We start from the raw sequence: 26,964 nt of genomic DNA, 5'->3' as shown, positions 1-26,964 counted from the left end.
CCATGTCTGCCATGTCAAACACGCTGGCCAGGTCTGCATAATTCTCTCTGCAGTATTTCTGTGCTTCTTCCCAGGTTTTGTCTTCTCTAATAAAGTGGTACTCATACAGGTAACAGGTGGAGACGAAACACTGACCTAAAAGCAGTAAAATATTAGCAATAATGCTGCATTATCAAATCAAACTCACTGGTTCACAGATAAACAGTCTACAACACAAGTGTGACTCTGAGCTCAGTGACCTTGTCAATGAAAGACAAATGTGTGCGACTATAAGACTTTAGTGTTTGGATACAATAAAGATAATGTTCACAGTAAACAAAGACCTGAGATTGAAATAAAAAGGATTATTCATAACAAAAAGAAACAATTGAATTGATGGAGATCAAATGAAAAAGCAAAGATAATACAGAAACAGAATTACAGCAACAAATAATAACAACAGCAAACATCAGAGCAGAATGTAAACCGGAAAAATACAAACATGTTAGCAGAATAAAACTGAGGAAGCAGTGCGGAGAATTTCCACTTACCCATCAGAAGCAGAAACAGACTCCACCGCATCTTTAATCTGCCACATAATGAAAACATCTTTTCTTTAATACACAGTAAAAAGATGACAACACTTTGAATGTAAAACGTGTCGTTTTAGTGTGTGTGTAGAGAAATGTATTTACATTCATATAGAACTTGCACTTAAAATGCTGGAAGCCACTGTTTTGTTTGATACTGTGTTTGGATGTGTTTCTCGAGGAACTGTATGAAAACACGTTTTAGTTCTTTTAACATTCAAATAAAATGATCTGTTGAATTAATCTGATAAACCACATCTCTAATTGAGAAAATCGTACCTTAAACTCAGGTTAAGAAAATTAAACCCAACAGCTGGTAAATGATCTGAAACACATTTGGTACTATATAATATTTTATGATGCATAGAGTTTATTATTTTTAGCTTCTCTTTAATATCATAGTGTTTATTCTTCGTATCTCTAATTGTGTACAGTGACGCTGGTCTCACATTGTTAATTCATGAAGCTTTTATCCGTCTGTTGTGGCTTTTGCCATTAACTTGTCACATTTATCCAACAAATACAAGGTTTTTAAGAAATAGCAACATCTAATCATGAATGAAACCCTCATCAGTTGAGCCTATACTGTATAAAGTTTAACCTGGAAGTGTATTAAGTGCTACCCAGGAACCAAGAAAAACCAGACAGTATGTATAAAATGACCCATTTATTACTAAATACCTCACAAGTCACCAAAAAGCCGTTCCTAGTCTGGTCTGGATGCTCTACTTTAAATTTGTCTGATTATCATTTGAAGCGACAGCTCTGTTTAGGTCATTGATGAGATACTGTGTGATCATTTTGCAGTGCTGTACAGAAAGGTTGGGTTGGATCCCACAATTGTTCTGTGGGACGCAGATCACAATTTGAAGACAGGACCCAAATGCAGACGTTGGGAGACTAAACTTAACAAAAGCAAGCTGTTTATTAAGGCTGCAATCATAAAAAATACATAACAAAGGCAAACGGCGACTCGGACTTTGACTAAAACCAAGCTATACTGGGAAATCCACTGGTCACCAAATAATAAGCACACTCCATTCAATGTAATGAATTACAAATTTTAAACTTACATCTGGTTAGTGGTTCTATCCTTGGCCGATGTCTGTCGTCGAAGTGTTCAAGTAAATCGGGAAGTAATAACAAACAAAGAGAAGGCTTTATGGAGAGCATGGATGGATTTAAATATTAAAATAGTGCAGTCCTAACCAAATCAGCAGAAGTATCATAACAGAGCCTCACTGATGGCTGTCCAACAAAAAGAAACTGAAAGCATCATTCTGTCTCGCCCTTTTTTCACTCACAAACATATAAAATATAATCATTTTCCCCAATAATTGTAAGACTATAATTATATTGTTGTCTATTGTTTTTGAACTGACTCCTCATTATGAATATAATAATAATAATTTGTTTTTTATTACCTATTTTTCATTTAAAATGACTTCTGTTATTATTGGATGTCCTCACTTACAGTCTAATGTCTTGGAAATTTCCCACAGATGTTGGAGAATATGATTGTTTTTCAATAACTATCTGAATTAATAGATTATCTTAATTTTAAGGTTGCAGCACACTGAATGTAACCAGAGTCATACGAGGACACATGAACACATTGTAAATCATCCCGCTGTGGATCATATTTGAATCTTATTTGATTCCCAAAAATATTCTGACCTTGTTTGAGTGACCGCCCATATTTAGTTTTATTGGTTTCTTTTTAAAAATGTGATCACGGGCATTTATATATTATTTGCTTTAAAATATCTCTGATGGCGGCTGCCAGCTGACACAATGAGTGATAATTTTGATATTTTTTTGGTTCGATTAAATGAATTAGGGGTTTTTGAAAATTCATAAAACTGACAGAAAAGTAGAGACTGCGCCTTTGTAGAGCAATCCTCAGGTAACGATCCTGTGACCAGGGTGCAGAATATGAAAGAAAAAAAATCCAATGTGCCTTGTGTATTCAATATTTCCAGTTTGATAGTGTAGTATCTGCCCTGTGAGTGTTTAGGTGTGCAGACAGTAGAGGGAGGTAAAGCCAAGTTTAAAAATCAAGAGCTCAGAAAAGGCTTCAAGTCACTGACCAGCTCTACCAGTAAACATCCAGTTGTTGGTCCCAATATTATTCCTGATCAGTCTTTTCTTGTGTAAATGCATCAGTCTATGATGATTAATGGCTGGCTTTAAATTCTGTGTCACAAAATATATTTATATCTGTTGCCTTTTCCTGGAACAGCTGAGTTGTCATCATTAACATTATAACTCTGCTTTTCCTCCTGCGACACTTCAAAAACATTGCTCAAAGCCTAATGTAACCAGAATAGAAACTATTATGAAGTTGTCAGAACAGAAATACGTATTATGTCTTTAAGGGGACTTTTGTTCTTTCCCAAATTTATTTTAAAGTGTTGGTGGATGTGCTGGAAACATTCTTCAGAGATTTTGGTTCATGCTGATATGACAGCAATGTTGTGCATTCAGAGCTACTCTGCATATCTTCACACATTCTTCACCACAACCCTGCTGCTAACCTGTTTTCTCTTTTTCAGACCGTTCTCTGTGGGAAAATCCCAGCAGCTCCGCAGTTCCTGAAATACCAACTTGCCTGGCACCAAAACCACGCCCCATTCAAAGCAGCTTAAATCATCTTTCTTCCTCATTCTGATGCACAGTTTCAGCTTCAGCAGGTCGTTCTGATCAAGTCTACATGCGTCAATGCACTAAGTTGCTGCCATGTGATTTGATATCTGGGGTTGAACTATGTGTATAAGATATTTAAAGCATCACAGATTAATAAGATAATAATAAAGAATTTAAGCTACTTCAATTATTGTCAGTTTTGTGTAAGTCAGAAAAACTGTGCATTATAGAAACCCAAACAGGAGACTTTAGTTTTACTTAATCTCTAAGGAGTTACAACAGAAATGAGAAATAGCACCCAAACGTTGCAGTTTCTACTAATCTCCCGTGGTCTTTGCTCCAGTGCCCACTTTCTGAGCTCTACATCGTTTATTGTCTCTGTTAGCTTATGTATTTCCCAATAATTATGCGGTTCGTCACAAACTTGCTCAACAGGCCTTTTGCAGGATTGTATTTCACAATAGCAGGACAAGTTGTGTAACATATGATAAACACTCTCTGACTCTCACTGATAGATCAGTTTTCCCTGCAACCTCATACGTCTATAATTTCTCAAGATTTCTGGGAATTAGTCATAGCTGTAGTTTTTATTTTGTTGAATAAATGTATACTTTTTATATATTTAAATGTATTTACAATGAAAGCTTTTTGTATCTAGTAGAGCTATATGGTTAGATTTTGAAACTTTATACTATTTTGTATTATTTAATTCAGTTTAGTTAGTTACTTTTCTGTCTTGGAACAATTGTGATCACATAATTTCCTCAGGGATTAATGACGTGTTCTGATTCTATCTATTTCTATCTGCTGCTTGCAGGAGTAAATTTCTTTCCAAACGCAGTAGAAACCTTGGGTGTCGATCGTAGTTGGTTTGCGCTTTATGTTCCTCGGGGAAGGAAATGCTTCACTAAATTAGGGCAGCATCATACTCATAACTGCGGTAGCTTCCTGAAATGTTCAAACTGTGCTCACTAATGCTCACTTCATGAAATAATCTTCACATATTTCCCATTTCATATTCACTTCCTCAGATTTGTTCCATCCTCTTATCTGACAGCCTTCAGATGAAGTCATATGAGAAGGAGAACCCTGCAAAGGTATGAATGAAGGGAAAAAGCTGCATGTCGTAGGGGAGGAGGGGGTTGAAGGTTGGAAAGTCCCTTCAAGCTTCCAATGTTTGTCCGCCGAGCGTGGACAATAAGGCCAGCTAGCCACAACTCATCAGGGAGCAGGAAGCAGGGATGACAGAGGGTGGGAGAGTTCAACAGGAGTCTGCAGCCCCTCCAGGAAGCACCAGCGGGCTCGCACACGTGTTATTGGCTGGTAGAGTGGACTATTAAGACCCAGGAGGAAACAGGTGCCCTCAGCTTCATTGTTTCCTCACCAGCAACCAAGAAAAAACAAAACAAATACTAAAAAAAAAACGGAGGGATAATTTTACTGAGCAGAAGATGTGATTCATGGGTAAAAAGAGTTTCCTAATGGGAGGAAGAAAATCAAAGGAGGTGAAAGGCTGAAGGCGCCTAACAAGCAACAAGATCTCCAGTTTGATCCCGGGATGAGATATAGATCCCTCGGGGATTGTGTCAGGAAGGGCACTCTACCACATCAAACATGTGGCGCTGCCCCCTGGGCGAGCCATTATGACAAAAGTAGTTTTAGTCATTCAGGGGATGAGTCATATGTAGCACCACGGTCTTGGAGGAACATCGTCTCATTTCACTGTGTACTGCACCACTGCACATGGTTGGGATGACAATAAAGTCACTTGACCTTGAGTTCTTTAAAATACAATATATACACTATGACACACCAAAGATCACGTTTCCAATTAATGTAAAAGTTATTTAATTTAAATTGTACAAAACCATCTTTGTCCAGCAAATTACCTCTCACAAATACAAATTGAGTAATATTACATTTTTATTTTGAGTTCAGTTGTCTTGTTTAAAAGTTTAGCAAACATCATTTGATTTCTTCACTTTTTGTTCAGTATGATACAAAAGTCCTTTGCCTGCTTGGACTGGAAAAGCACATAGTTTTACTTTTTTCTTTAAAGTTACACAGGCGCCGGGCCATCGGGTTAAGATAAATCAAAGTTAAATACACATCAGACAAAGAAGCTTCGGTAACTTGAAACTGAAAAACCCCACGTCTGTTCTAATTTACACCAAATCTGATCACATCTCCTTCACAAAACTTGCTTTATCTTTCCTTCAATCTGCTCACACGCACACATTTCTTTACAATTCAATATGCACACAAATGTACGACTTTACCTTTCGCTCCATACCCTGTCCCCTTCTTTACACTTCTTCGCAAACCCTCAAGCAAAACATTCTTTAATCGTCTCAATCGTGTATTATTAAAGCACAACCTCACCAAACCTCAACCAACAGCTTTGTAGAAATGACTGTCTCTTACTCCATGTGTAACCTATTTGTATTTTTTCATTCATTTATTGTTTGTTGTTGCCTCTATTCAAGACGAGATGCTAACAATTTTGCAACTGACAAGTGAGTTAATGAGCCAAATTTCACATTCTGACAGATTCAGATCATTGAGGTGCGATTAGTGATCCTCCTCAGCAGGCCTGCAGGATAGGCTGGTAGGGCTCAGTCAGCACTTTGTAGCGGATCTTGGTGTTTGTGACGGCCCCGTGCTTCTGGCGCAGGTGCAGGCGCAGCTGGCTCTTGTGTCGGAAGTGCAGGTCACACTTCTCGCACTGGAAAAACACAGGGCGTTCATTCATTAGACGTCATGAACATGACAGGACAATGCTCTTGATGCTGCGATTACGTGTGCCGCAGGTAGCTTACGCTGTAAGGCTTCTCTCCGGTGTGGATCCGCAGGTGACTCTTCAGCGTCTGCAGGTGGCGGAAGCGGGTGCCGCAGGTGTTGCAGGGGTAAGGCTTCTCCCCAGTGTGAATCAACACGTGGGCCCTGAGGTGGGCAACCTAACACCGGGGCAGACCACACAAACAGGTTGAGAGGTGCAAAATAAAGCATGCAAACATCAAATAAGGCAGGCCTCGAGGAAGAGCTGTAGCCATCTACACTCGCTCCACATTTTCAAATTTTGCGAGCAACTAGAAGAGTTAACGAGAAACTGGAACTCAACTAGTCTACATGAACCAGTCTGATACTGCTGGAGATAAAGAAAACACACCAGTATCTAGTGTGGCTAACATCTGTGTTATTTCTGAGAAGTCTTTTCACGCAGTCATTTGACCCTCACCTGAACAAACCGTGCCCCGCAGGTGTCACAGCGGTAAGGCTTCTCTCCGGAGTGAATCCGGGAGTGAGTCTTCAGGTTGGCTGGTCGGTTGAACTGAGCTGCACACACGTTACAGCGGTATGGCTTGTCACCTGCAGACCCAGAGGTCATTGTTACATGTTTGTTGTTCACTTCTGAACTGCATGCAGAACAGGAAAGTAAATTTAAACTTTTTTTTAAAGTCTCACTTGAGCAGGCAGGTTTGGGTCCTTGAAGGCTGCCAGAGTAGGAATAGGGCGTGTAGTAGCTTTCACGCTTAACTTGGTGATGATTGAGATGGGCGGCTTCTGGGTGAGAAGAGTGCGATTTCAGGAAAATAGTTAAAAATATAATTTTATAATAGCACCAGTGGAAGGAGGTTTCAAAAGTGCTGTTTATACCTACCATGTCCCTCCTTGTTAGAGGTGGGCACAGTTGGGTGGTCCTCAGAGGGTGATGGCCTGAGGGGAGGGGCTCGGCCAGAACCCTCGTAGCAGGAGGCCTGCCCCTGTCTGAGGAAGAGAGGGTCAAAGATTTTAGAAACCCTTACAAACTTTCTGTTTTCTGTCTTTTCATTGTTGTTATCCAGTTTACCTATCAATCTGACCGGGCACTTCTCCAGACCACGCCTCTGTTGGTGCTTTTGGTGTTGAGTCATCAGTGGGTGATGCTTGATTTTGGGGTTCCTCCATCTCCTCGACTTTCACTGCATTGGCAGCACAGAGAGGGTTGAGGACAATGTACTTGTACTTCTTCCAGTTGCAGGCCTTCGGGTCTGGTGTGGCTTTGGCATCACTCTGGGGAAAACAGCCAGAACATCAGTTATACAAGTGCTGCACGAGCTCCCCAAAACCCTACAAATCAAATACTTTTCCTGAGACATACCACAAGGTTTTTGTTGCAGGTCTCAGATGCAGCAGGAGAACTTGGTTGGCAGCTGGAGCGGGTGGGGCTGCTTGGAGACAAAGTCGGGCTGGCCATGAGAGGTGACTCAGGGTCTCCTTTCAGCTCTGTTGACCTGGGCTGACAGCTGGGGAAAGCCCCTGGCTTGAGAGAGCCCCCAGTCACCACAGGGACCCTGCAGGAAAAACAAAGGAAGCGCTGTAATGAGCTAAACCCGTCAAAGGACAAAGGAGCGCAAACCCAAGCACGTCTGGCATTGTGCAAACAACGGCTCAAAGTGATAAACAACTTTGAAAAGTAGGAGCCGCGCAAAAAAAGTCATCCGGGACATCAACTATACATTTAATTATTCAGTTTCACACTAGACCTTCTTACCGGGTTGCTGCTGCTGTTGGCAGTAATCGCAGGGGTCCTTGAGTAGGCAAGTCCCCTCCTTTGGGAGATACAGAGGGTACGGACACCCTGGAGTCCAGCTCCAACTGGAGGTGTCTGACTGTCCTATTCTCCATGCTGCAAAAGATTGCACATGCAATTTGATCCAGTTTAATACACTATCTCTTCCAAGCTGTGAACAGCACGTGTTCTTTCATGGCCCTCACCAGTGCAGCTGCATGAAATCCCGGCAGGTCTCAGCCACGTGGTCCATCTGCAGGTAGACAGCCACAGCCAACACCCCGGAGACAATGCTCGGTGTCAGAGGGAGGCGGGAGGTGTACATGAAGTCTAGCAGCAGGGAGACGCTGGAGGGGTCCAGTGTGGTGGGGAGAGACACAGTCATGAGCTGCTCCCCGCTCCCACCACGCCCCTGTAGCAATGCACGGCGTGAATACAGCGAGTAGAAGAAACCACTGAGAAGAGAGGAGAAAGCAAAAACAACTTAAAGTAAGACATGCAGTTCTCGTATAAAAAACTATCTGCAGTGCTTTTAAGGGAAGAAATGAGGAGAAAGGGAGTGGGAAGGGGAAAAAATGGATGTACTAAGTGGAAGGAAACAGGAGCTTATGATGAACAAAACAAAATTAGAAAGACAAAAACAACTATGAGTCAGGCATAGAAAGAGGTGCAACATGTACCACTCGGATTATTTTTGCAGTAGAAGAAGATTAAAGAAGATATTGCTCCTAAATTCTGACCACAAAAGGACTGGTTTGTCCACCAACCTGCAGGCCACGAGCACAGCACAGTGTGCCTGCAGGTGCACGTTGCCAACGATCAGGGTGGTGTCAGTCAGGATGCTCCGATGTCGGAGTTCATTCAGGTTCAGCAGCACATCTTTGGAGTGGCGAGTGAACTCCTTCACATATCCTTCAGCTGGGGCCGCAGCCCTCATGCTCTGCCCTCTGTCGGCCCGATATCCCTCCAGAGCTTCCATCGTGCTCATCTGAATCTTTAGGAAAGGCATTATAAGTAAAACAATGAGGCATTGTACATAATTTTCATGATTTTTTTAATGATTGCACCAATATCCTTTCTATGTAAGGTGCATAACAGACACTTACCTGTGTGTAACTGAAAGAATAAATATACTGGAGTGTCCCAGACACATCCGTTAGGTGAGACCAGCTCCCTACTCGTACCTTTGAGTGGGGAAAAAAGAAATACTAATTTAATCCCATTTGTATATTCAACTTTACAGTGTTACGTTTTTAAATCGACATGAATATGAATCAAACAGCAGCAGCGTGCACTTTTAAAAACTAAGAGTTTACCAGAATTTTCTGTAGATAAATCACCTATTTAGTGTACTTCAAGGGTTGTTTAAAGAAGATTAAGATTATTAACAGTTCTACATAAAAATAAAAAAGTAAATCTAAGAATGCGACAGTTAGGCAAATCATTTTTAAAAAAGCGAAACAATCAGTATGTCCACCTTACCCCGACCAGCAGGGACGAGAATTAGCGTGCACTGCACTGACGTCAAACCCCTTTGGCTCAGTGTTCAGTCCACGGTCAAAGATGTGGAGCAAAGGGATCACCGACAGCCTCCGCTTGCTCTGAGCAACACTGTGAGGAGAGGTTGAAGGGAGGGAGCTCTTTATAATATCATTCAGGAAGCCCCCTTACAACCAGGGCAGCTCATTTCCTCTTTCCTCAATGGGCCCACGCGCACACTGGAAGCAACGCAGGAAAAAGCCCTGCATGGCTCAGGCTCCAGGCTCTAAGTATTTTTAGTGGTCTATTAGTTTTTCTAAACTCCCCCCTAGGTCTGTACAAACTAATAGCAGGAAAAGCATCGTGTGTTTTTGTGCCATGTTAAAAAAATATATGTAAGGACCTTTGGGGACATGCAGTACGTGTCTGACTATCCAGGGGTAAGCCAGAGAACATCCCCCACCAACGCTTTCCTGCCCTTCACCTCTCTCCTGGACAGAGGAAACTGCTTGACAGGAAGCTGGAGCACCAACTTATTGTTGAATAAACAAGTTATGCTTTCACCTTTTTAAAGGATGATTTTTTAAACATTTTTACAAATTCTGCTAATAATTTTATGCGCAAGCTCTCATAACCTATGATGATGCCCATCATTTATAATAAATACTCCCATTCAAATACAAACTGTCATTGTTGAGTCAACCAGGTCAGTATAATGGGCATTTATAAGTACTTCACAACACTATCCGGAAGCTTCTGGCTTGATGCCTCAGAGCAAAGGCTACGTGTTATGAGGACCAAAAGGAAGGAAGCGAGACAAAATTGATCATTATAAATGGGAGACACCTTCTCCACACTGAAAAACAACCCCTACCCAACCCTGACTGAGAGAAATGCAGCCGACAGATGTGCAGGAACTTCCTCACACATACACACAAACATGCACAAACTTATTATGCATCCTGCAAAGCTGCTCAGAGACGTGGATAAAAAAAACGCCCCCGCAGGACATCCGTCAATAATAAAGCAAGCAGGAGATAAGGGAAGAGATATGGAGACCTGGGTTGGGGGCTGGGAGGTGTTAATGAAGTGAGGGGACAAAGGCTTTAGAGGTTATGAATTTTTTTTTTTTTTTAAATGATTAGCGGAAAGCTGCCCCATCTTTAGCACAGCCTCAGGTTCACAGAGAATCACACACAGTACAGTTAACTGAGTCACAGTGAACTATGAACTGTGTTTCCTCCACATCAGAGCATTTTACAGGAGACCATGAGGAAGGTGAAGAAAAAAATCTTCAAGGTTGACTTCTTAGAAGTGCTCTGATTCAGCTATACTGTGTAATGTTGAGGTGAAGCTTGGAAATGTTCCTCTAAAATGAAAAACAGATGTAGGATTCAGTGCAGGATGAGATCTGCAAGAGAAACAAAATACTGCTCAAACTTAAATGATTACTTTTGATGAATTTAAAGGGACTCAGTTAACTAGGCTACATGTTCTCAGAGTTTTGCAGGCTTGATATGTCTTAAAGGGGAAAACATTTAACAAGAATTTATTTAATAGTAATAAAGATTATTAGGCATAGAGTTTACAGAGTTTTTGTTACACTGTTACACAGTTTGATATAGCACAGCGTACTCTAAACACTGCATGCTCTATATATTGCGTATATTTATGCCCTATATGTTGTACTGTGCCCCATACACCGCATTGTGCCCCATATAACACACTATGGCCCATGCACTGCACCACACTCCTTGTGATAGAAATTGCAGATGTTTTCCTTACTGAAGTGCAAATTATTAAATAAAACAAATTTATACAGCTGTGATCCTCAATACCTGTTTAACTCAATATAAGTAAGCAAACTAAAGAGGTTAAGTCGAATGCACAAATTTATATTAAGTAAAAATGTAGTTTTTTATTTCCAGTGATGACTTTACTGCATATTATGTGGGAGTTTCCAGTGATAATGTAGATGGCAATAAAAGGACACAGATAAGTATGGATATTTTGTTTTGTACTTTTTTAGCATGATGTTTTACAATGTATTACTTTGCAACTCTTTTGGATATAAGTCTGAAATCACTGGGAGTCCCACTGTGAGAACCACTGAATAAATGCATTAGTATATCCAATGAAAGTTCAAATAATTAGCTTTTTCAGGTTTGATAAGCCTTTAATAAAATATTTTCCCTACAATTCAGTGTCTAAAAGATGATTTCAGAATCAAACGCAAACCCATTTTCATATGAATCCTTTGAAAAGGTAAATCGGAAGTAAGATGTTTGCATGGGACATTGAGTGTTTGTGTGTGCTCTTGTGCTTTTATTTGTTTGGATGGAGCTCAGATCAATTGTGTGCTTTTGAAAAAAAAAAAAAAGGAAAAACCATAAAGGAACACAACGGTTAAGAAAACAGAGAAGGAGATGTAGGTCTAGGCTACTTCCAGGCATTGTGAGAAGAACGGATGAGGGGGGCGGTTGAGGAAAAGTGAGAACATTACTAAACGGGTTCACCAATGGCCGGAAGCCATTGAGTCTGTCCCGCTGGCAAGACTGGGCAGCGCTCATTGTGACTTCCTGCATCTTGCCCCATCTGTCAATGCCCATCAGCGACCCACTGGCCCTGTTTTGATAAAATGCAGAGTTGTTAATATTTAACATCAAAATAAAGTCCCAAATGGACCTTCTGCACTTCTCAAATGAAGAGCTTCCCCTTGTTTTGTGATTTCCTGGTTGCCTGGACAGGACCATATTGTTTATCTGATAATGTATGGACTGAAGCCATGCTTTGACTTCAAATCCACCAGTTGGTGCCAAAGTGTTGATAACTCCTGTAACAATAACAGAGATCAACCCAAACTGCCTGTGATTACAGAGCTCTATGGCCATATAAGGGCAAACAGCACAGAGCTAGAGGAGGAGGAGCGGGACAAGGAAGCAGGGAGATCCCAGGGAGCAGCTCTGGTTGTTTGTCCGCTTATTGGCAGAGATAGAGTGGGAAATGAAAAATAAATGATATGAAACCCTTCCTTTGAAGCAGTGCCTTGAGGAAAGAGCCATGTGCCTCCAACACTGTGCTGGGTGGAGTATGAGGAGGAAGAGGGAGAGCGAAGGGAGATGGGCAGCTGACCCAAATCTCATGATTTGATGAAGCTTGATAGAACTAGTACTTGACCTCCATATTAACGGCTGTGTGTGTGTGTCTGTGTGTGTATGTGTGGTGGAAAAGAAGCAAGTGAATATGTAGAATAAATAGAATACATTGGAATAAATAGTATAATTGTCTTTTCAATTCAGTTCAATTTTATTTATACAATGCTACATCATAGCAACAGTTGCCTCAAGGTGCTTTATATTATAAAGTAAAGACCGTACAATAATACAAAAATACAATGTTTAATTGCCTTTTTTGTTGACAATAGACAATCCAATCTGCATGAGTGGTATCCTTCAGATGGAACCAATCCAAGGGCTTAGTATCAGTGGTAAGTTGGCAAACATGGCATCAGAGCTATGTTTGCCAAAGAGGTGCTTCCTCAGAGTGAACTAGTGGCTAGCCTGACACTCTGAAACACTTTGAGACTAGATCATTTGTTTCCAAAGTGTTATTGTGCACACCACCATCAGAAGATCGATAACAAGATCAAGTTTTTTTCAGTGAGAGATGAAGAAGCAGCCTCGGTGCAAATGATTTGTTTCAAAAAAGATTTTTAAAAAGTGCAATGCTTAAGCGAGAAAAAGTTGCTCTGGAAGGAGGTTGCCTAAGAGTGAAATCAAACGAGGAAAAGGAAGAGTCATCGAACAAGGTCATACGGTGGCTATTTACAGCGGCTACCTGGGAAAAAAGTTCCTGTTTACTGATTAATCCAAGTTTGGCATTTGTGACAGTGAGAGAAGTGTGCAGATAAACAAGAGACAGAATGAAACTGTAATGTATTAGACCCAAAATGAAACATAGTGCTAATCAAGTCTGGAGCTGGACACCAGTACTGAATCACCTTCACCCTATCCTACTCTCTTCACCCAACTCTATGTTGACAGTTCAGGTGCTGTAGCACGATAACGAGCCCACACGCAAAACAAAGGCAAATGAGTGCTGAACGTCACGGTCTTTGGTCCACACACACGATCATGTTGAGATAACAACATCGGGTATCAGGTTTTGCCCAAACCTGTCAGCACAAGCGCTGCTATTAAACCATAAAATGATTGTTTCATGTTTATGAGGGACCAAAAAACTTTGTTGTGCACAGGAAAAACTACCCTAAATGATAATACAATATCTGCTTAATTGTGCCATTTTTTTAACCCACTTTCCCCAACTTTCTGTGTTTTCTTTAGCTGGATGATTAAGCATGCGTCAAGACATTTTGGTTTGTATAATTTTTACCATAGTCACCTTTTTGGGGAATTCTGGTCATATTATTTTGTAGCAATCTACTGAGCTTCTCTGTTTTACTAAAGCTGGCCTGTTATAGCTGGTGGTAATGTTTCGGGTGCTGAAACACATGACTTTCCCACCTTGTCCAAAGGGAAGCAGAGCTCAGTGGCGGTCTCAGACTTAATATAATCCATATACTGGTGTAATTACACATGTGGGGTTATTCTGTTCAAACTTAGCAGTCTGGTATCTGTGTTATGTTGGAGTTTTGAGTGTATTCTTTTGAGCCTGTAGATGTGACGGACCCCCCACGTCTCCGTGCGCGCGCACGTACACGCGCGCAGCAACGACGTCACACGGTGGGAATGCAGTGAGGATCTGCGGCCGCCGCTGCTGCTGCTAAAGGCCTCTGGATCCGGGACAAAGTAGGTTAGCCACGCCGAAGCAGAAGGAAAGTTTCTCCGGGACAACTTTCCCCGGCCTGGGAGCGTTTGGATGGAGGCGTAGGTCGTGTTGGTGTGGCTCATTTCACACGGTATGTGTCGTGGTGCGTTTTGGCTGGCTGCTTTGTTTCCTGTTCGGCTGAAGTTAGCCCGAGGGAGAGGCACGAGCTTTGCTCGAGTTCAAAACAGGCTAGCAAACAAGTAAACAAGGCTGTTACTAAAGTTAATCACGGCCGGTTAGCCCCGGTTTGGAGCGCTTAAAATGCTGTGTGTTTTCACATGTGTGGGGTACGGAGGACAGTTTTGGACGAGCAGCTGAGCAGTTTGTCTTTCACGAGAGAAGAAAAATGTTAGTGAGCGCAAAAAAGGAGAACAAACATGTCGCTCGTGTATCTGTGATGCGCCTGCTTGTTTCCTCACTATCCTGCTGTGTTTCTGGATTTTTAGATGACACCGAAGGAGAGAGGAGGCTCTCTGTAACGGTACTGTGAAAGGTAGGAGACGATCTGTTGCCGTTCGTGTTATATAGCACAAAATAAAATGTATACATATTTACAAAAAACGTTTCCCGGTATGACTTGAGTCATTTTGTCTTCCTCTTACTCCGTTTAGCACAGATCGCCACCTTTTCAGGCGACACTGTGTCAGATGAGTTAACGCAAACAGAGCAGCGAGCTTCAGAATAAAAGCGTAAATGTTACAAAATAACGACCTGTTATTAAAATTAGAAATAAATAACAGATTAAATTAAAATTTAATCTGTTATTCTTTTAATATTGTGTGTTACTAAAGTGCTTCCAGTGCATTTCATTTCGATTTTCCAAAAATCCCGGATGTCCTGTGCCTGTGTTCCCGTTTCCTTCACGCTTCTTGCTGCAGTCAGCATCAACTTTGACATTTCACGGGTTGCTGCGCCTCCCGTACAGCCCAGCCCAGCTCACACACTTAGCTTTGTGTTTCACTCCACACGAAGAGGTAACAAGACGGTCTAAGTGATATAACAGATGGGATTAATTTCCTGTTCTGGATCCTGGGATTTGAGTGTGTGCTCATCCGGATTCAGACAGGGGGTGTTAAAACGGGTGGTCAGTGGAGGTGTTGGGTCACTCTTTCTTCCACGTGGTCAGTGTGTATTATCATGTAAAGTCCACCCTGACATTGTGTGGTTTATTCATAAATGACTCCAAATCTTAATATAATGAAGGGGGAGAGGGGGAAAAGCTTAAATCTAATGTTTGGGAATTGTTTTTCTGTGTGACTACCTCATCTTCTCATCCGTCAGTATAATCCTCTTATGATGGCCACACGACCCACATACAATCAGTCTGAGTGGGCTATTAATTTCTCCACTCTGACAGTACGTAGCTGTGATTCGCTGTGCCTCTCAGTCCATTTTAGCTTTGTGTCCATAGCTTGCATTCATATGTGCTTGCTCTTGTTTTATGTTGTCTGTAGAGTTTGATGAGTCAGCTATATTTGTATTCTGTAAAATGATGAAAGCGCAGACACCAAACTGATGGCCTGAAATCTGTCTGGCCTCAGTGTTATTGCAGTCATATTTGCTCAAAAATACACAATACAGATAACAGTAAAACATGCCAGATGTTTTTTTTTCTTATGTAACAGGAGCGGCTTTACGCCCCTCACGTGCAAGTCGGCACTTTTTCAGCTCAGCTGTGAGCTTGTCCTGAGAATGCATAGTATATTGTTATGAGCCAGGTGTTTATGCGTATACAGATGCATATCACGGTACAACATTTCCTGCCGTGTTTTTCTCCCAGCTTCATTTGGAAATAAATGATACTGGTGTGTAAACATGAAAAGACAATAACTATTGTGGCGGATAAGCAGACGAGGGGTAGCTGCAGATTTGCACCTGTTTATGTCACTGTACATCTGTGTGTGTGTGTGAACGGGTGTGCTGGCGATCTTTTCCGTCACCGTTTGTGTCGTGAAACGCACAAAAACACACTCGCACATGTTTTCAGGCGTGTGCGATCCTGCTGGAAATCCCCGAGCCCTGCAGTCCAGCTTCTCTCTTCCTGCTCTTCAACCAGAAGCCCATTGTTCAAGCCGTGTGTGCCCGTTGCCATAGGAAACAAAGTCTGAAGCATCCCTTAGTTTCCATTGGTTACCTCCGGCATAAATGCGCAAAACAGCCACAGCTGAGCTCAAATACACGAATTAAGCCTAAAAGCATGAAAAATAAACCAGGAGGTTAAAGTCAATTTTCTTATTATTGTTACAGGTTAAAAGCACGTATCAGTCATATTGTATTAATGAACTTTTATGTACAGAAAAATGTGACATAAATGTTTGCATCACCTCAGACACCTGCCATGTCCGGTCCCACCTGGCTGCCACCGAGGACTCTGGACAGCCCAGAGCGAGCCACCCCCCAGATGTCCCACTCTGCTGGTGGAGCAATCTATCGAGCCCCTATGAAGAAGGGCACGCCCGATTTCAGACCAAAATATGGTCCTTACGATCAGAATGGAGGAGGAGGAGGAGGAGGAGGGATGGCCAACAGGTACATGGCAACTGGGCCCACAGGTAAGAAGGCTACTCGGCACGCGCTGTATCGTCCTGAAAGCATCTGAAACTCAACTCACCAATGTTTTTATGTTACAATCAGGAGAAAGGAGCTGTAAAATCATAAAACTCTATAAACTCTGCATGATATCCATCCTCTGCTACTGATGTGCAGATGTTAGGCTGAATAATGATCCCTTCCTGTAGCAGTTATATTTAGGAAGGCTCTAGCAGTCACAAATAAAGTTTGTTTACCGAAGTCTTTTTAGTATTAAATGTCAAAAACTTGCTTTTTGAATTTGTAAAAGTTTCTGCTGACCTCTGAAATACACCGAGTGTGTGGCTGTGACCCTGCTTTCTTCTATCCTTTTTACATGGTGTCATATCACATCGTCAGAGTTTTAGAAGCGGAGATTGTGGTCGAAGCAAGGTCTTTTATTTTGAAAATTGACCCGATTCTTTATCCTGTTCCTGTGTCTGACGTCTTTCTCTCAGCGATGTCCTTTTTTTCTTTTCTTTCCCCAACCGATCGTAGAAGATGGCTGTCCCTCCCTGAGCCTGGCTCTGACGGAGGTTGCTTCCTGTTAAAAGGACGTTTTTCCTTCCCACTGTCGGCAGTTGCTTCCTCATTAGGGGTTTGATTTTAGGGTCTTTACCTTAAAGAATGAAGTGCCTTGAGGCGACTCCTCCCTGTATCTTTTGCCTCCATTTAAAAAAAGTAAGCCGTGGTATTCTTAAGTGATACAGAGGAGAGATCCACTGGGGACACTCCTGAAACACTGGTGTATTTCAGGGGTAAAACAATGAGAATATTTAGAAGTAAGTGACTAAAAGTCTGATAGAAACAAATCTGATGTGGCTATGCTGGAATACTGACTCTTCACTTTTTTGATTTTTGTTTAATTGGAAACAGATTCAGGCCTGTAGTGTTTCTTACTCATATTAGAATCATGACTGAAAGATCTCTCGTGGTTAATGTGGGTAGAACGAGTGTTTCAGCAACCAGCGATGCATCGCATGAATGTCAGAGCGAATCTCTTTAGTGAAGATCTGCTTTGTGATGTTGTGCTTTAAAAAGACGGTTTTGGATTCATTTCCAATATCTGTTCTCTAAAACATTAGGTGGACCCATGCATCATTCATCTGGTGATCACTATTACCCGTCTCCACACGGTCCTAAAGAAGACCGCAGTTGGAGCCCTCACATGGACAGCTACGAGATGATGGTGAGTGGACATGTCAGTAGCTTTGCCTACAAGAAACTAAAGATTTGAAGGGTTTCAGAACCAGCTGACATGTTTCTTATGCTGTTCTGGTGTTAGCATCGTGGCCCAGAGAAGCCAGCAAACTACCACTCCAAAATCGATGCTGAAATTGACTCCCTCACCAGTATGTTGGCTGATCTGGACAGCCACCCGCAGGACTCCAGCACTCAAGTACGGCAAGCTTGATTAGCTCAAAATGATTAACATGTACTTAATTGATAAATTAAACAATGAATAATGTTGATATCTCTCTTTATTTGCCTGTTTATTAATTCTCCGCCTCCCCACAGCTCTATGACAACGTGCCTTACAACAAATACCTCTCAGCGGATCACTACAAGCCTGCACACCAGAGCGCTGCCCCTCCTCAGGGTCGCCCATCCATGAGCTACAACCCTCATCCCCAGAGCCAATACCACCCAGCACCTCCCTACCCCAATGAGCATCAGACACCTCAGTACTCCACCTCCCACCAGCAGGACTACTACACCACTTCTACCCCTAAACCTTACCCTCAGCCCGTCCCAGCCTCCTACACCACAGCGTCCACTCCTACGGGGCCCAGGTTCAGCGTCCAGGTCAAGACAGCGCAGCCAGTCACCTACTCTCAGACAGGGAGGCAGGCTGAACAGGCATACACTCCGCCTCCTCCTCGCCAGCACGTGTCACGACCCCCGCCCCAGACTCAAACTGCTCCCCAGGGCTGGTACCCTCCACATCCCGGCTCACAGGTTCAGGAGATGCACTCTGAGGGGGGGTATAAGGGGAGCGGCTCAGGGTCTGGAGGAAGAGTTAACCAGCTTCCTGTTTCTAAGAGAGCGATGGAAAATAATCAGAGTGGGTCGGGAGCCGCACAGGGTCCAGGTTATCAGTCGAGCAAGGTAGAAACGCAACTTCTATTTTGTTCATACAACAAACACAAATTGATTTGTAGTCCAGGTGTTCTGAAAAATCAAATAAACTTTGTGTGATTCATGTGTCCTCTTTCCTCCAGCAGGGGGCAGCAACGCCCAGGCCTGAGGAAGAGCTGGATCGGCTCACCAAGAAGCTGGTGTATGATATGAACCACCCGCCTGCTGAGGACTATTTTGGTATCAGTTGTTACTAGTGGCACATCACAGGAATAAATCTAAAAATAGTTTAAGAGGAAAGCTCATCTTAATGACTTTTTTCTTGTCCGTTTCCATGCCGACCTTCAGGTCGCTGCGCCCGCTGCGGAGACAACGTGGTCGGCGATGGCAGCGGCTGCATCGCCATGGAGCAGGTTTTCCACGTGGAGTGTTTCACGTGTATCACCTGCCACGCACGTCTGCGAGGGCAACCCTTCTACGCTCTCGACAAGAAGAGTTACTGCGAGAGCTGTTACATCGTACGTGAATGAGCTGTTTTCATATTTCCTCAAACCGGAGAGATTTGCTCTCCCTCGTCTTTCAGTGGTCCTCTCTCAACCCTGTTTTTATTTCCATCTGTTTTTCTTAAGAGCACACTAGAGCGCTGCTCAAAGTGCTCCAAACCCATTCTGGACCGCATCCTGCGAGCCATGGGGAAAGCCTACCACCCTCGCTGCTTCACGTGTGTCATTTGTAACTGCTGTTTGGACGGCGTGCCCTTCACAGTGGACGCCACGTCTCAGATACACTGCATAGAGGACTTTCACAGGTAATCGCTGAACTGTGCGAGCTAAACAGCGTTTGCAGGCTGCGTCTCTGCACTGAGGCCGAGACAGAGGTGCTTAAACTAACTCTGAGCTTGGATGCTTGTTGTGTCTGACAGGAAGTACGCGCCGCGCTGCTCGGTGTGTGGGGAGCCCATCATGCCCGAGCCGGGGCAGGAGGAGACCGTCAGGATTGTAGCCCTGGACCGCAGCTTCCATGTTAATTGTTACGTTTGTGAGGTGAGCTTTCCCAATCAAGCAGATCTCTTGGCATATATCGAGGAAAAGCTTTATGAATTCCCTTTTTTCTGAGAATAAATTATTTAAAAATAAGAGGAAAAGGGATCAGTTTCAGGGAAATAGAGTAACAGCCTCAATGCCGGCGCCTTTCCAAGGCAGAAGAAAGCCTGGTTACATTAAACATTACATATAATTAACACAGTGAACTCTCTTGTGAGAATAAAGTAGTCAATAAACATCAGCATGGCGTTGCTAATCTCTAAACTGCAGGTTTAGGTGGAAACAGCTCAGTGTGTTGACATAAATCAATCGCAGTAATCTGGGGAATCTAAATGTGTATTTAAATGTGGACTTGCTGATCAAAGTGTGAAGTTCATCATAGCTGATGAAGAGTTCAAAACACAAAACTCGGCAGTCCTTGTGAGCGTTTATCTGAAGTGACCCGAGTGCCTCTTTTCGTCAGGAATGTGGTCTCCTGCTGTCGTCTGAAGGCGACGGTCGAGGCTGTTACCCGCTGGACGGCCACATCCTGTGCAAGAGCTGCAGCGCACGCCGCATCCAGGACCTCTCGGCCAAAATCTCCACCGACTGCTAACAAATCTCTACCTGAACCTCTTCGCTCCCGGCCTCACAGATCCACGGACAGCCGGCACATTATTGATAGCAGCTTGTTCACTCACAGTGTCGGTAGAAAATCGTTACTTTTACTTCCTCCTCACTGGTGTTCGGCTTCTCCCGCTTCATTTCCTTTACTCTTTGGTACATCGTTTGTAATGTTTAGCTCAGCGTTTGTACGACAGTGGCCTGACCTGCAGGCAGCTTGGGCTCCACTTTATCATTCATCCACTCCGGTACTGCCCACATATTCCTTGCACATGTCATTTTATTTTATTGTTAACACTTTCAAAGACAATGAAAGCACACACGGACGTTACAGATTTCAATCTGAAAATAAGGATTTTTTTCCAGATAAGGGACACGCGTGATAATCAGGATTATGGTTTGTCTGAACCAGGCTAGAGAGTAGGCAGCGTTTTGCGTCGAAATGCATATTAAAAGCACACAAAATCAACTGTGATTGTACATAACAGGTGGGTTTGATTGAATCTGCTGCGGGTTGTTGTGGAACGCGTGTAGCCTGTAGTGCAGTGCGGTGACGTAGCCTGATAGAGCAGGAAATGTAGACGATAAGAATGTGTAGCAGTTTGACAGCCAACAGCTTATTTTTCTGTAGAACGAGATTTGTTAGGACAGATTCTTTGTCACGCTTCTCAGCATTACAGCATCATGTTACTAGTCGCTTACTCACAACTTGTAATAAGACTCTTTTCTCTCTTTTTTTGCCATTTTTGAATGTCTACGGAACACAATCTTTGTTCGATGCTTGTTTGTTTGATACTTGACATGTTACATTGAAAATGACGGTGCAATGAAGTCAAACTCACTTTGTCTAATGGAAAACAGGGTGTGGCTCACTTACGAGGCATCCTGGTGTGCAAAAGCTCAAAGCCTCTTGTAAAGAGTTTGTTTAATGTGCCATTTGGGGAAACGTTAAAAAGGAAAAAAGCATTTAAAAGTGATAATCTGTTTAAAGGGGCAGATGACTTATGGATTATCGTTAGCAAAACTTGTGTTTCTCGTTTGGTGTGAAGGCACCGTTAGGGGGTAATGAGTGCTGAATTTAAAGGGGACCTGTTGTGCTGTAATTTTGAACTCAAGTAGAGCAGCTTTGCAATGATTCAGTCTGAAATAATCAAAAAGTTGCTGTCTCTGTCTGAGCTGTTTTGCACCTCCCCTTCTTTTAAAACCAGCTCTCTTCTGATTGGCTGCCCCTCACAAACAAATGGTTAGACCAGCAGGTGGCTTATGTGCTTATGATTAAGCCTACTCTATGACATCACCTACAGTTTAGCACAGTAATTGGAAATAAAGAAGTAAAGAAAAGCATGATAGGGTCCCCTTTCTTTTAAGGTGATGACTTTGTTTATCCCCCTTAAATGGATTTTTTTTGTTCGATTACAAGTCTTCATTTATGGAGGCAAAGTAGTCATACTCTGAGCCTTTGGAGCTGCAGTATTTGTTATAACTGTGTTTAACCTCTCGTCTCTCCGTCCGCATTTTGTATGTGTTTAACTTAAAGGGCTAGAAATGTGAAAGCCTTACCTCAAGGATGTCATTCAGCTCCATAACTGTCCTGGTTTGAAACTGTTTTTGTGTTTGTGTGTTTCTGTGAATTCTGCTTTTGTTTCGGTGACACAACACGATCACTTTAAAACGCTCCAGTCGTCGGCGTCTCTTCATTTATCTCGTGATGTGCTGATCTGTTTTGTTTTTTTTAAACATTTCACAGTGCTCGCAACTCACTCAACACACTGATTCACGCCAGCATGCGTCACGCTCCTCGGATCTTGGAGTTTTCTCTCCTTTTCAGTCACGGATTACGATCCTTGTTGTGGATTCAGTTTAAAGTGCTGAGTTGGAGCTCGGTGGTTAAAACGTTAGCAAAGAGGTGATTCTGGCATTTTAACAAACACCATCAAGTGCTGCTGATAACTAAAGCAATCTTTTAAAACAACCATCAGTGCTACACCTCAGTGACTTCTCAAGTTATCACATTCACAAAATTTTTAGACAACTTGACTTTGACCTTGAGTTTGAGGTCACAGAGATTCATCTGAAATATTCAGATATCAGTTTGACGCTCCCACGTCTTCTGCGTAACGGTGCTGCCCAGGTATTCGTTACATTCGCCAGGTTAATCAGTGTTATCTGTGATTTATATAATGCTTTTTACATTGCAAGCTGAGCCAGTCACTCATGTTTTCAAATGGCTTTATCAAAAAAGTAACTTGTATCTATCTGTGAATGATTTCCCTCTAATGCTATCTGCTGCACTGTGTTCAAAAGTAAGAAAAAAAACACAAACACATTACCAAAAGATGATATCAACTTGCATTGTGGGAAATGTAGGATCCAGGAAAGCTGGGGTTTGATGCAGACAGAATCGGGATATCTCATCGGTACCAGCTTCACAGAAAAGCGAGAATTCAGGATTTAAAATCAGAAAATTTATTTCAGAAGTGTGTACCTGCCGGTCTTGAAACATATAATTTTATTAGTCTTTTAAACTTTTAAAGTATCTGCACATTTGTTATCTTACGGTAAATAATCCGGTTACCACAAAGAAAGCAAACATGCGTCGGCTGATCCGTAAAAACAAAAGATGCTCCTGCTGTTAACAGGAGGTGAAAGTCTTCCAGAAGAAGTTGCGGCAGCCTGCTTTGCGCTCTCGTTGGGACAGAGAGAGGTGTCGCCTCGTCACCTCCTCCCTGCCTCGCCGCGTCTCGTCTCCTCTCGCCGCCATCAGTTCAGCCATGAACTTCAGCAAGAGCCAGTGAGTCAGATCCTAAAGGAGGACAGAAATGGAGGGGACGGGGTTCCTCAAGTTCAAACACCTGTTCCAGTACAAAACTGTTTATATATTTTAGCTCCTGATGCAGCATTTACTCACCTTGTCATTTGTGAGGTCTGCTCTCAGTGTTTCTGTCAGCATGTCGCTGTATGGAGCCGTGCTCACCCGCACCAGCAGCACAGACAAACCCAGAGCCACGAGAAGCACCTGAGAGCGAAACATCTCCGCCTCGAACCGCAGACAGAACAACTCAGCTCTTACGTTCCCGGACTCTGCTTTCAACGCTGGAGGTGTGCGGTGCTGCAAAAATCCCCAAACTATAAGAAACCCTAACCAATCGGGATGTAGGAGGTGCGGGAGCTGAAGGGTATCATGATGAGCTGAGCTGATAAATAGGCACCTTCATCTTCAAATCCTCCTCATCCTCAAGCCAACAAAAGGATGTGATTGGTGGAGAGGATTGGCTGTGAGGCAGTGAGGAGGTGTGTGTGTGTGTGTGACAGAGGCTGTGAACAGACGTGTCACCGGACAGGATAAGGTCATCACTGGGCACGATGGCGTGGACGAACCAGCTCACAAACGCATCCGACAAAAAGTGACAGAGGTGGTTTTCAGGCCGATCGGCACTCATGCTGCATTAACTTTAAATGAGATCCATTAAATCCAAAAAACTGTGATTTTTGAGGTAACTTCTGCCACTCGTAATTAGCCACAGCAGCTTTGCAGGGGTCTGGAGCGCAACATGAGCTCCGGACACCGTTCAGTGCTGCTAATAACACAGTGTGACTCAAATGTTAATGAGGCTGCCTGGACACGGCTAACCCTTCCAACACTCCCCCACCCTTCACGCCATCGTCACTTTGAGTCAATGGGGAAATAAAGGAGAGAGGAGTTAACATCTAAATGTCAACTCGCCAACAAAACGCTTGATGTAAGTGTAGTGGTGGTGGTGGTAGAGCGGGTTCTATCGGCAAGATGCTGAGCCTGACTCATCCGCTGGAGTTCTCAACTGAGTAGAAAGTTGCTATTTAAGTAACATTAAAGACTAACTCAAAGAGAAATTTCAGGGTTGCCCCTAAAAGAAATACACTCCTCTGTTTTGTGTGTCTTCAAATGCTTTCTCTGTGATTGAGTTTCCATCCCGCTTACTCGTTTTTTCACCTCCTCTTCTCAGTAGCAGCAGGGATCCGCCCGGGCCGGGAGGATTTCTTCCCTCAAACGACAGTTTCACATCTAGATATTTGTTTAAACAAATGCTGCCCATCATTTTTGAGGTTGTGGTCCTTGTTGGTGAAATCTGCATTCACGAGTCCGCTGTCAGAAGACTGAATTAAGATGGTGTCAGTGAAAGGACACCACAAGGGAAACTAGTGCTGCAAAAACACAGTGAAATGTTCAACACTGGAAAGTCCCCATGATGCTCCACAATGAAGGAGGAAAGGCACGGCGGAGGGAGCGTCATGATTTAGGCTGCTTTGCTTCGCTTGCTCGAAGGACGGATGGAGTGCAACCACCGAGGATGTAAATGCTGTCGAGTAACGTTTATGTGAAGCTCGTGTCGCAAACTGGTGATTGATTTATAATAGGTTACATCATTTCATTAATAAACTAAGTTTGTGTTTGGTTAACTGTGTCTTTGTTCTTGGCAATAAATCTTATACTGTTGGAAAGTTTATTCCACCTTAAATGGTGCTACATTTGTAATGAAAATCCACTTGTGGGTTGAGCAGCACCACCTCCTCCTGCTGGCCACCTGCTCGGTCACACACTGCTGTGGGATGGTGTCCCGTTCTTCACCCAATATTTGTCACTAGTCAGCCATTGCAGCTTTGTTGGTCATTCTGGCACGAACATCGATTAAATACACTAAGAGAATAAATACAAGAAATCATATAAACAAAACACAACACTGCGAATTCATAGAATTAAATTTAAAAAAAACCTAAAATATCCAAAAACCACTAAACACTGGGCCAGCTGACCCAGAGCCATGACAATCTCAGGCTTAACATCCTCAACTCTTTGAAAGAGTAGGCAGTGGTTGCATTGTGGGTAATGTAGGCAAATTTTGAAAAGGAAGAGAAGTGTGAAAAATACAAAAGGCAATATTTCTGGTACTGCTGGATCGATTCTGACGCCTGCTTGGAGGTATAAATACTGCATTTACTCAGTTTTCTACTCTTTCAGCAGGACAGGAAGTCAGAAAAACATCAAGACCTTGGTGAAGATATGTTTTTAAGAAACGTTTAACAAAAATACTTAAATACTGATTCACAGCGAACCAACTATCAAGTCAGCTTTATTGATTGTGACTGACGTGTTCACTTGATACACTGTTTCTGCCATTTAAAAAAGTCATCACATTTCTAAAAGAACTTCTCAGCAACCAGCTGGAATAAAGGAGTGCTCCAACACCGGGCCAACTAATGAAGAAAAAACCATTTTCACATCTCATTTTCTGTGACTGTCCTCTCCACGGGACTCTGTCTGATTACTCAGTCTTTAATCATGACGGGACTTGACTTAAAGGAACATTTTCTGGACGTTGTTGAGTCAGAGCGGGCATCCAGCTGTGCCGCCTGGGATTAAATAGAGAGGTCTGAGATAATGAATAAGGATGCCTATGTGAGACATCTGACCCAAATGTCACATCTGGACCTGTTCTCATCAGGTGACCCTGAATCCTCTCTTAGTTGCGCCACGATAATTTTAGGCTGCTGCGGCCTTCCCATGATGCAGTGTTTCTTTGTCACTCACCAAGTGTTTATACACCATTATGCATTTAATCATGATATATTATTAAACTCTGGCTCTCTTCCACAGTGTGTCTTTTGTCTCGTCTCCTTCCCCTCACCAACAACTGGTCACAGCAGATGGCTGCTCCTCCCTGAGCCTGGTTCTGCTGTATTATTGGAGGGTCTTTACCTTACAATATAAAGCGTCTTGAGGTGACTGTTGCTGTGATTTGGCGATTTATAAATAAAATTGAGTCACCCTGAGTCAACGCCTCGGTATTTACTAACGTGGCTCACAAAAAAACTAGACATGTATGACACTAGAGCCAAATATCCATCGTCACCTGGAGTCATATTTACTGAGAGTCTTACCACAGCAGGTGTTTTAACCTAGATGACTGTCAGAGAGATTTGTGACATAACATCACCTATAATAATAATAATAATAATAACAATACAGGTGCAGACAGAATCCCCACCCATGCTGTAAAATTCTGATATTTTTAACTCACTGATGCCAGTTTTTAAAGTGACATAAAATGATCTAATACTGATGCACATTTACTATTTAGTTGCTTCCTGAGCTTGAGTTGGCAGTTTTCATCCTCTTTCTTGCTACTCTGCATGCAGATACATTTTTACAGGCACTCAGAGAGCCTCCAGAAAACCTTCATCTATTAGGCTTTATGACGTTTATGATCAATTTCGTTATTATGTAGCGAAATCTGTTTATCCAAGCGCTTCCTGTGTGCCATGTTTTCATTTCTTCATCAAAGCTGGCAGTCAGTGACACACCCCGCTTTCAGCACTAGGTGTCGCTGTAGCACCGTGTTTTCATCCAGTTTCTGACTTCAGCGAGTTTTCACGTCAAACGTGGTTCGGAGTTTACATTAAGGCCTAAAATTTGTCTTTTTGGCTCTTTTTTTCTCTTTTTTAAAAGTTACTTTGAAGTGAATTATCACGAGTGTTTTTACACCGCAGACGTCCACGCCAATGTGGGCGGCTCACAGCTTCTTACTGCACAGGTGAGTCTCCATTCATGTTCACCTCATAC

The 26,964-nt window shown here is 42.8% G+C and overlaps 3 protein-coding genes and 1 long non-coding RNA gene across 5 annotated transcripts; 1 reads left to right on the top strand and 3 right to left on the bottom strand.

The window, feature by feature from the left end:
* Positions 1-25: 25 nt before the first annotated feature.
* LOC102195463 (uncharacterized) lies at positions 26-1,686 on the bottom strand. The gene is made up of 3 exons (XR_312246.1): positions 1,643-1,686; positions 531-568; positions 26-135 (listed from the first exon to the last, which is right to left on the bottom strand). It is a non-coding gene; the product is annotated as an uncharacterized LOC102195463 (long non-coding RNA).
* Positions 1,687-5,046: 3,360 nt separating this feature from the next.
* bcl6b (BCL6B transcription repressor) lies at positions 5,047-9,367 on the bottom strand. Its single transcript, XM_005751533.1, has 12 exons — positions 9,250-9,367; positions 8,874-8,951; positions 8,535-8,761; positions 7,974-8,222; positions 7,750-7,884; positions 7,357-7,549; positions 7,066-7,268; positions 6,877-6,983; positions 6,681-6,779; positions 6,454-6,584; positions 6,035-6,172; positions 5,047-5,940 (listed from the first exon to the last, which is right to left on the bottom strand). Exons 3-12 carry the CDS (start codon positions 8,753-8,755, stop codon positions 5,800-5,802), a joined length of 1,617 nt encoding a protein of 538 aa, XP_005751590.1. The 5' UTR covers positions 8,756-8,761; positions 8,874-8,951; positions 9,250-9,367; the 3' UTR covers positions 5,047-5,799.
* A 4,577-nt stretch (positions 9,368-13,944) lies between these two features.
* Positions 13,945-22,041, top strand: trip6 (thyroid hormone receptor interactor 6). 2 transcript variants are annotated; one of them, XM_005751532.2, is made up of 11 exons: positions 13,945-14,164; positions 14,520-14,566; positions 16,403-16,625; positions 17,727-17,830; positions 17,927-18,040; positions 18,160-18,750; positions 18,867-18,960; positions 19,069-19,238; positions 19,350-19,528; positions 19,643-19,763; positions 20,227-22,041. In XM_005751532.2, exons 3-11 carry the CDS (start codon positions 16,412-16,414, stop codon positions 20,356-20,358), a joined length of 1,719 nt encoding a protein of 572 aa, XP_005751589.1. In that variant the 5' UTR covers positions 13,945-14,164; positions 14,520-14,566; positions 16,403-16,411; the 3' UTR covers positions 20,359-22,041. The 2 variants fall into 2 exon arrangements, with proteins under 2 accessions (XP_005751589.1, XP_013770969.1); XM_013915515.1 differs by lacking the exon at positions 13,945-14,164 and adding an exon at positions 14,190-14,421 and having other exon boundaries at positions 18,864-18,960.
* Positions 22,042-22,816: 775 nt separating this feature from the next.
* sst5 (somatostatin 5) lies at positions 22,817-23,527 on the bottom strand. The gene is made up of 2 exons (XM_005751530.1): positions 23,275-23,527; positions 22,817-23,169 (listed from the first exon to the last, which is right to left on the bottom strand). Exons 1-2 carry the CDS (start codon positions 23,395-23,397, stop codon positions 22,999-23,001), a joined length of 294 nt encoding a protein of 97 aa, XP_005751587.1. The 5' UTR covers positions 23,398-23,527; the 3' UTR covers positions 22,817-22,998.
* Between the last annotated feature and the right edge of the window lie 3,437 nt (positions 23,528-26,964).

This window comes from Pundamilia nyererei, unplaced genomic scaffold (genome assembly GCF_000239375.1).
Source record: "Pundamilia nyererei isolate P.nyererei 1_Seehausen unplaced genomic scaffold, PunNye1.0 scaffold00315, whole genome shotgun sequence".
Taxonomy (NCBI): Eukaryota; Metazoa; Chordata; class Actinopteri; order Cichliformes; family Cichlidae; genus Pundamilia; species Pundamilia nyererei.
Note: the sequence above shows the minus strand (reverse complement) of the source record. Positions and strands in the feature narration are given on the sequence as shown.

What these genes read in the sequence shown, in the direction of transcription:
- trip6 (XM_013915515.1), top strand. Translation starts at nt 16,412, where the DNA reads ATGTCCGGTCCCACCTGGCTGCCACCGAGGACTCTGGACAGCCCAGAG. An exon ending in CAGGTTATCAGTCGAGCAAG is followed by an intron (nt 18,751 to 18,863) that starts GTAGAAACGCAA and finishes TCTTTCCTCCAG; the next exon opens with CAGGGGGCAGCAACGCCCAG. An exon ending in TGCATAGAGGACTTTCACAG is followed by an intron (nt 19,529 to 19,642) that starts GTAATCGCTGAA and finishes TGTGTCTGACAG; the next exon opens with GAAGTACGCGCCGCGCTGCT.
- bcl6b (XM_005751533.1), bottom strand. Translation starts at nt 8,755, where the DNA reads ATGAGCACGATGGAAGCTCTGGAGGGATATCGGGCCGACAGAGGGCAG. An exon ending in GATTTCATGCAGCTGCACTG is followed by an intron (nt 7,885 to 7,973) that starts GTGAGGGCCATG and finishes AATCTTTTGCAG; the next exon opens with CATGGAGAATAGGACAGTCA. An exon ending in GCGGGGCACGGTTTGTTCAG is followed by an intron (nt 6,173 to 6,453) that starts GTGAGGGTCAAA and finishes CCCCGGTGTTAG; the next exon opens with GTTGCCCACCTCAGGGCCCA.
- sst5 (XM_005751530.1), bottom strand. Translation starts at nt 23,397, where the DNA reads ATGTTTCGCTCTCAGGTGCTTCTCGTGGCTCTGGGTTTGTCTGTGCTG. An exon ending in CAGACCTCACAAATGACAAG is followed by an intron (nt 23,170 to 23,274) that starts GTGAGTAAATGC and finishes GTCCTCCTTTAG; the next exon opens with GATCTGACTCACTGGCTCTT.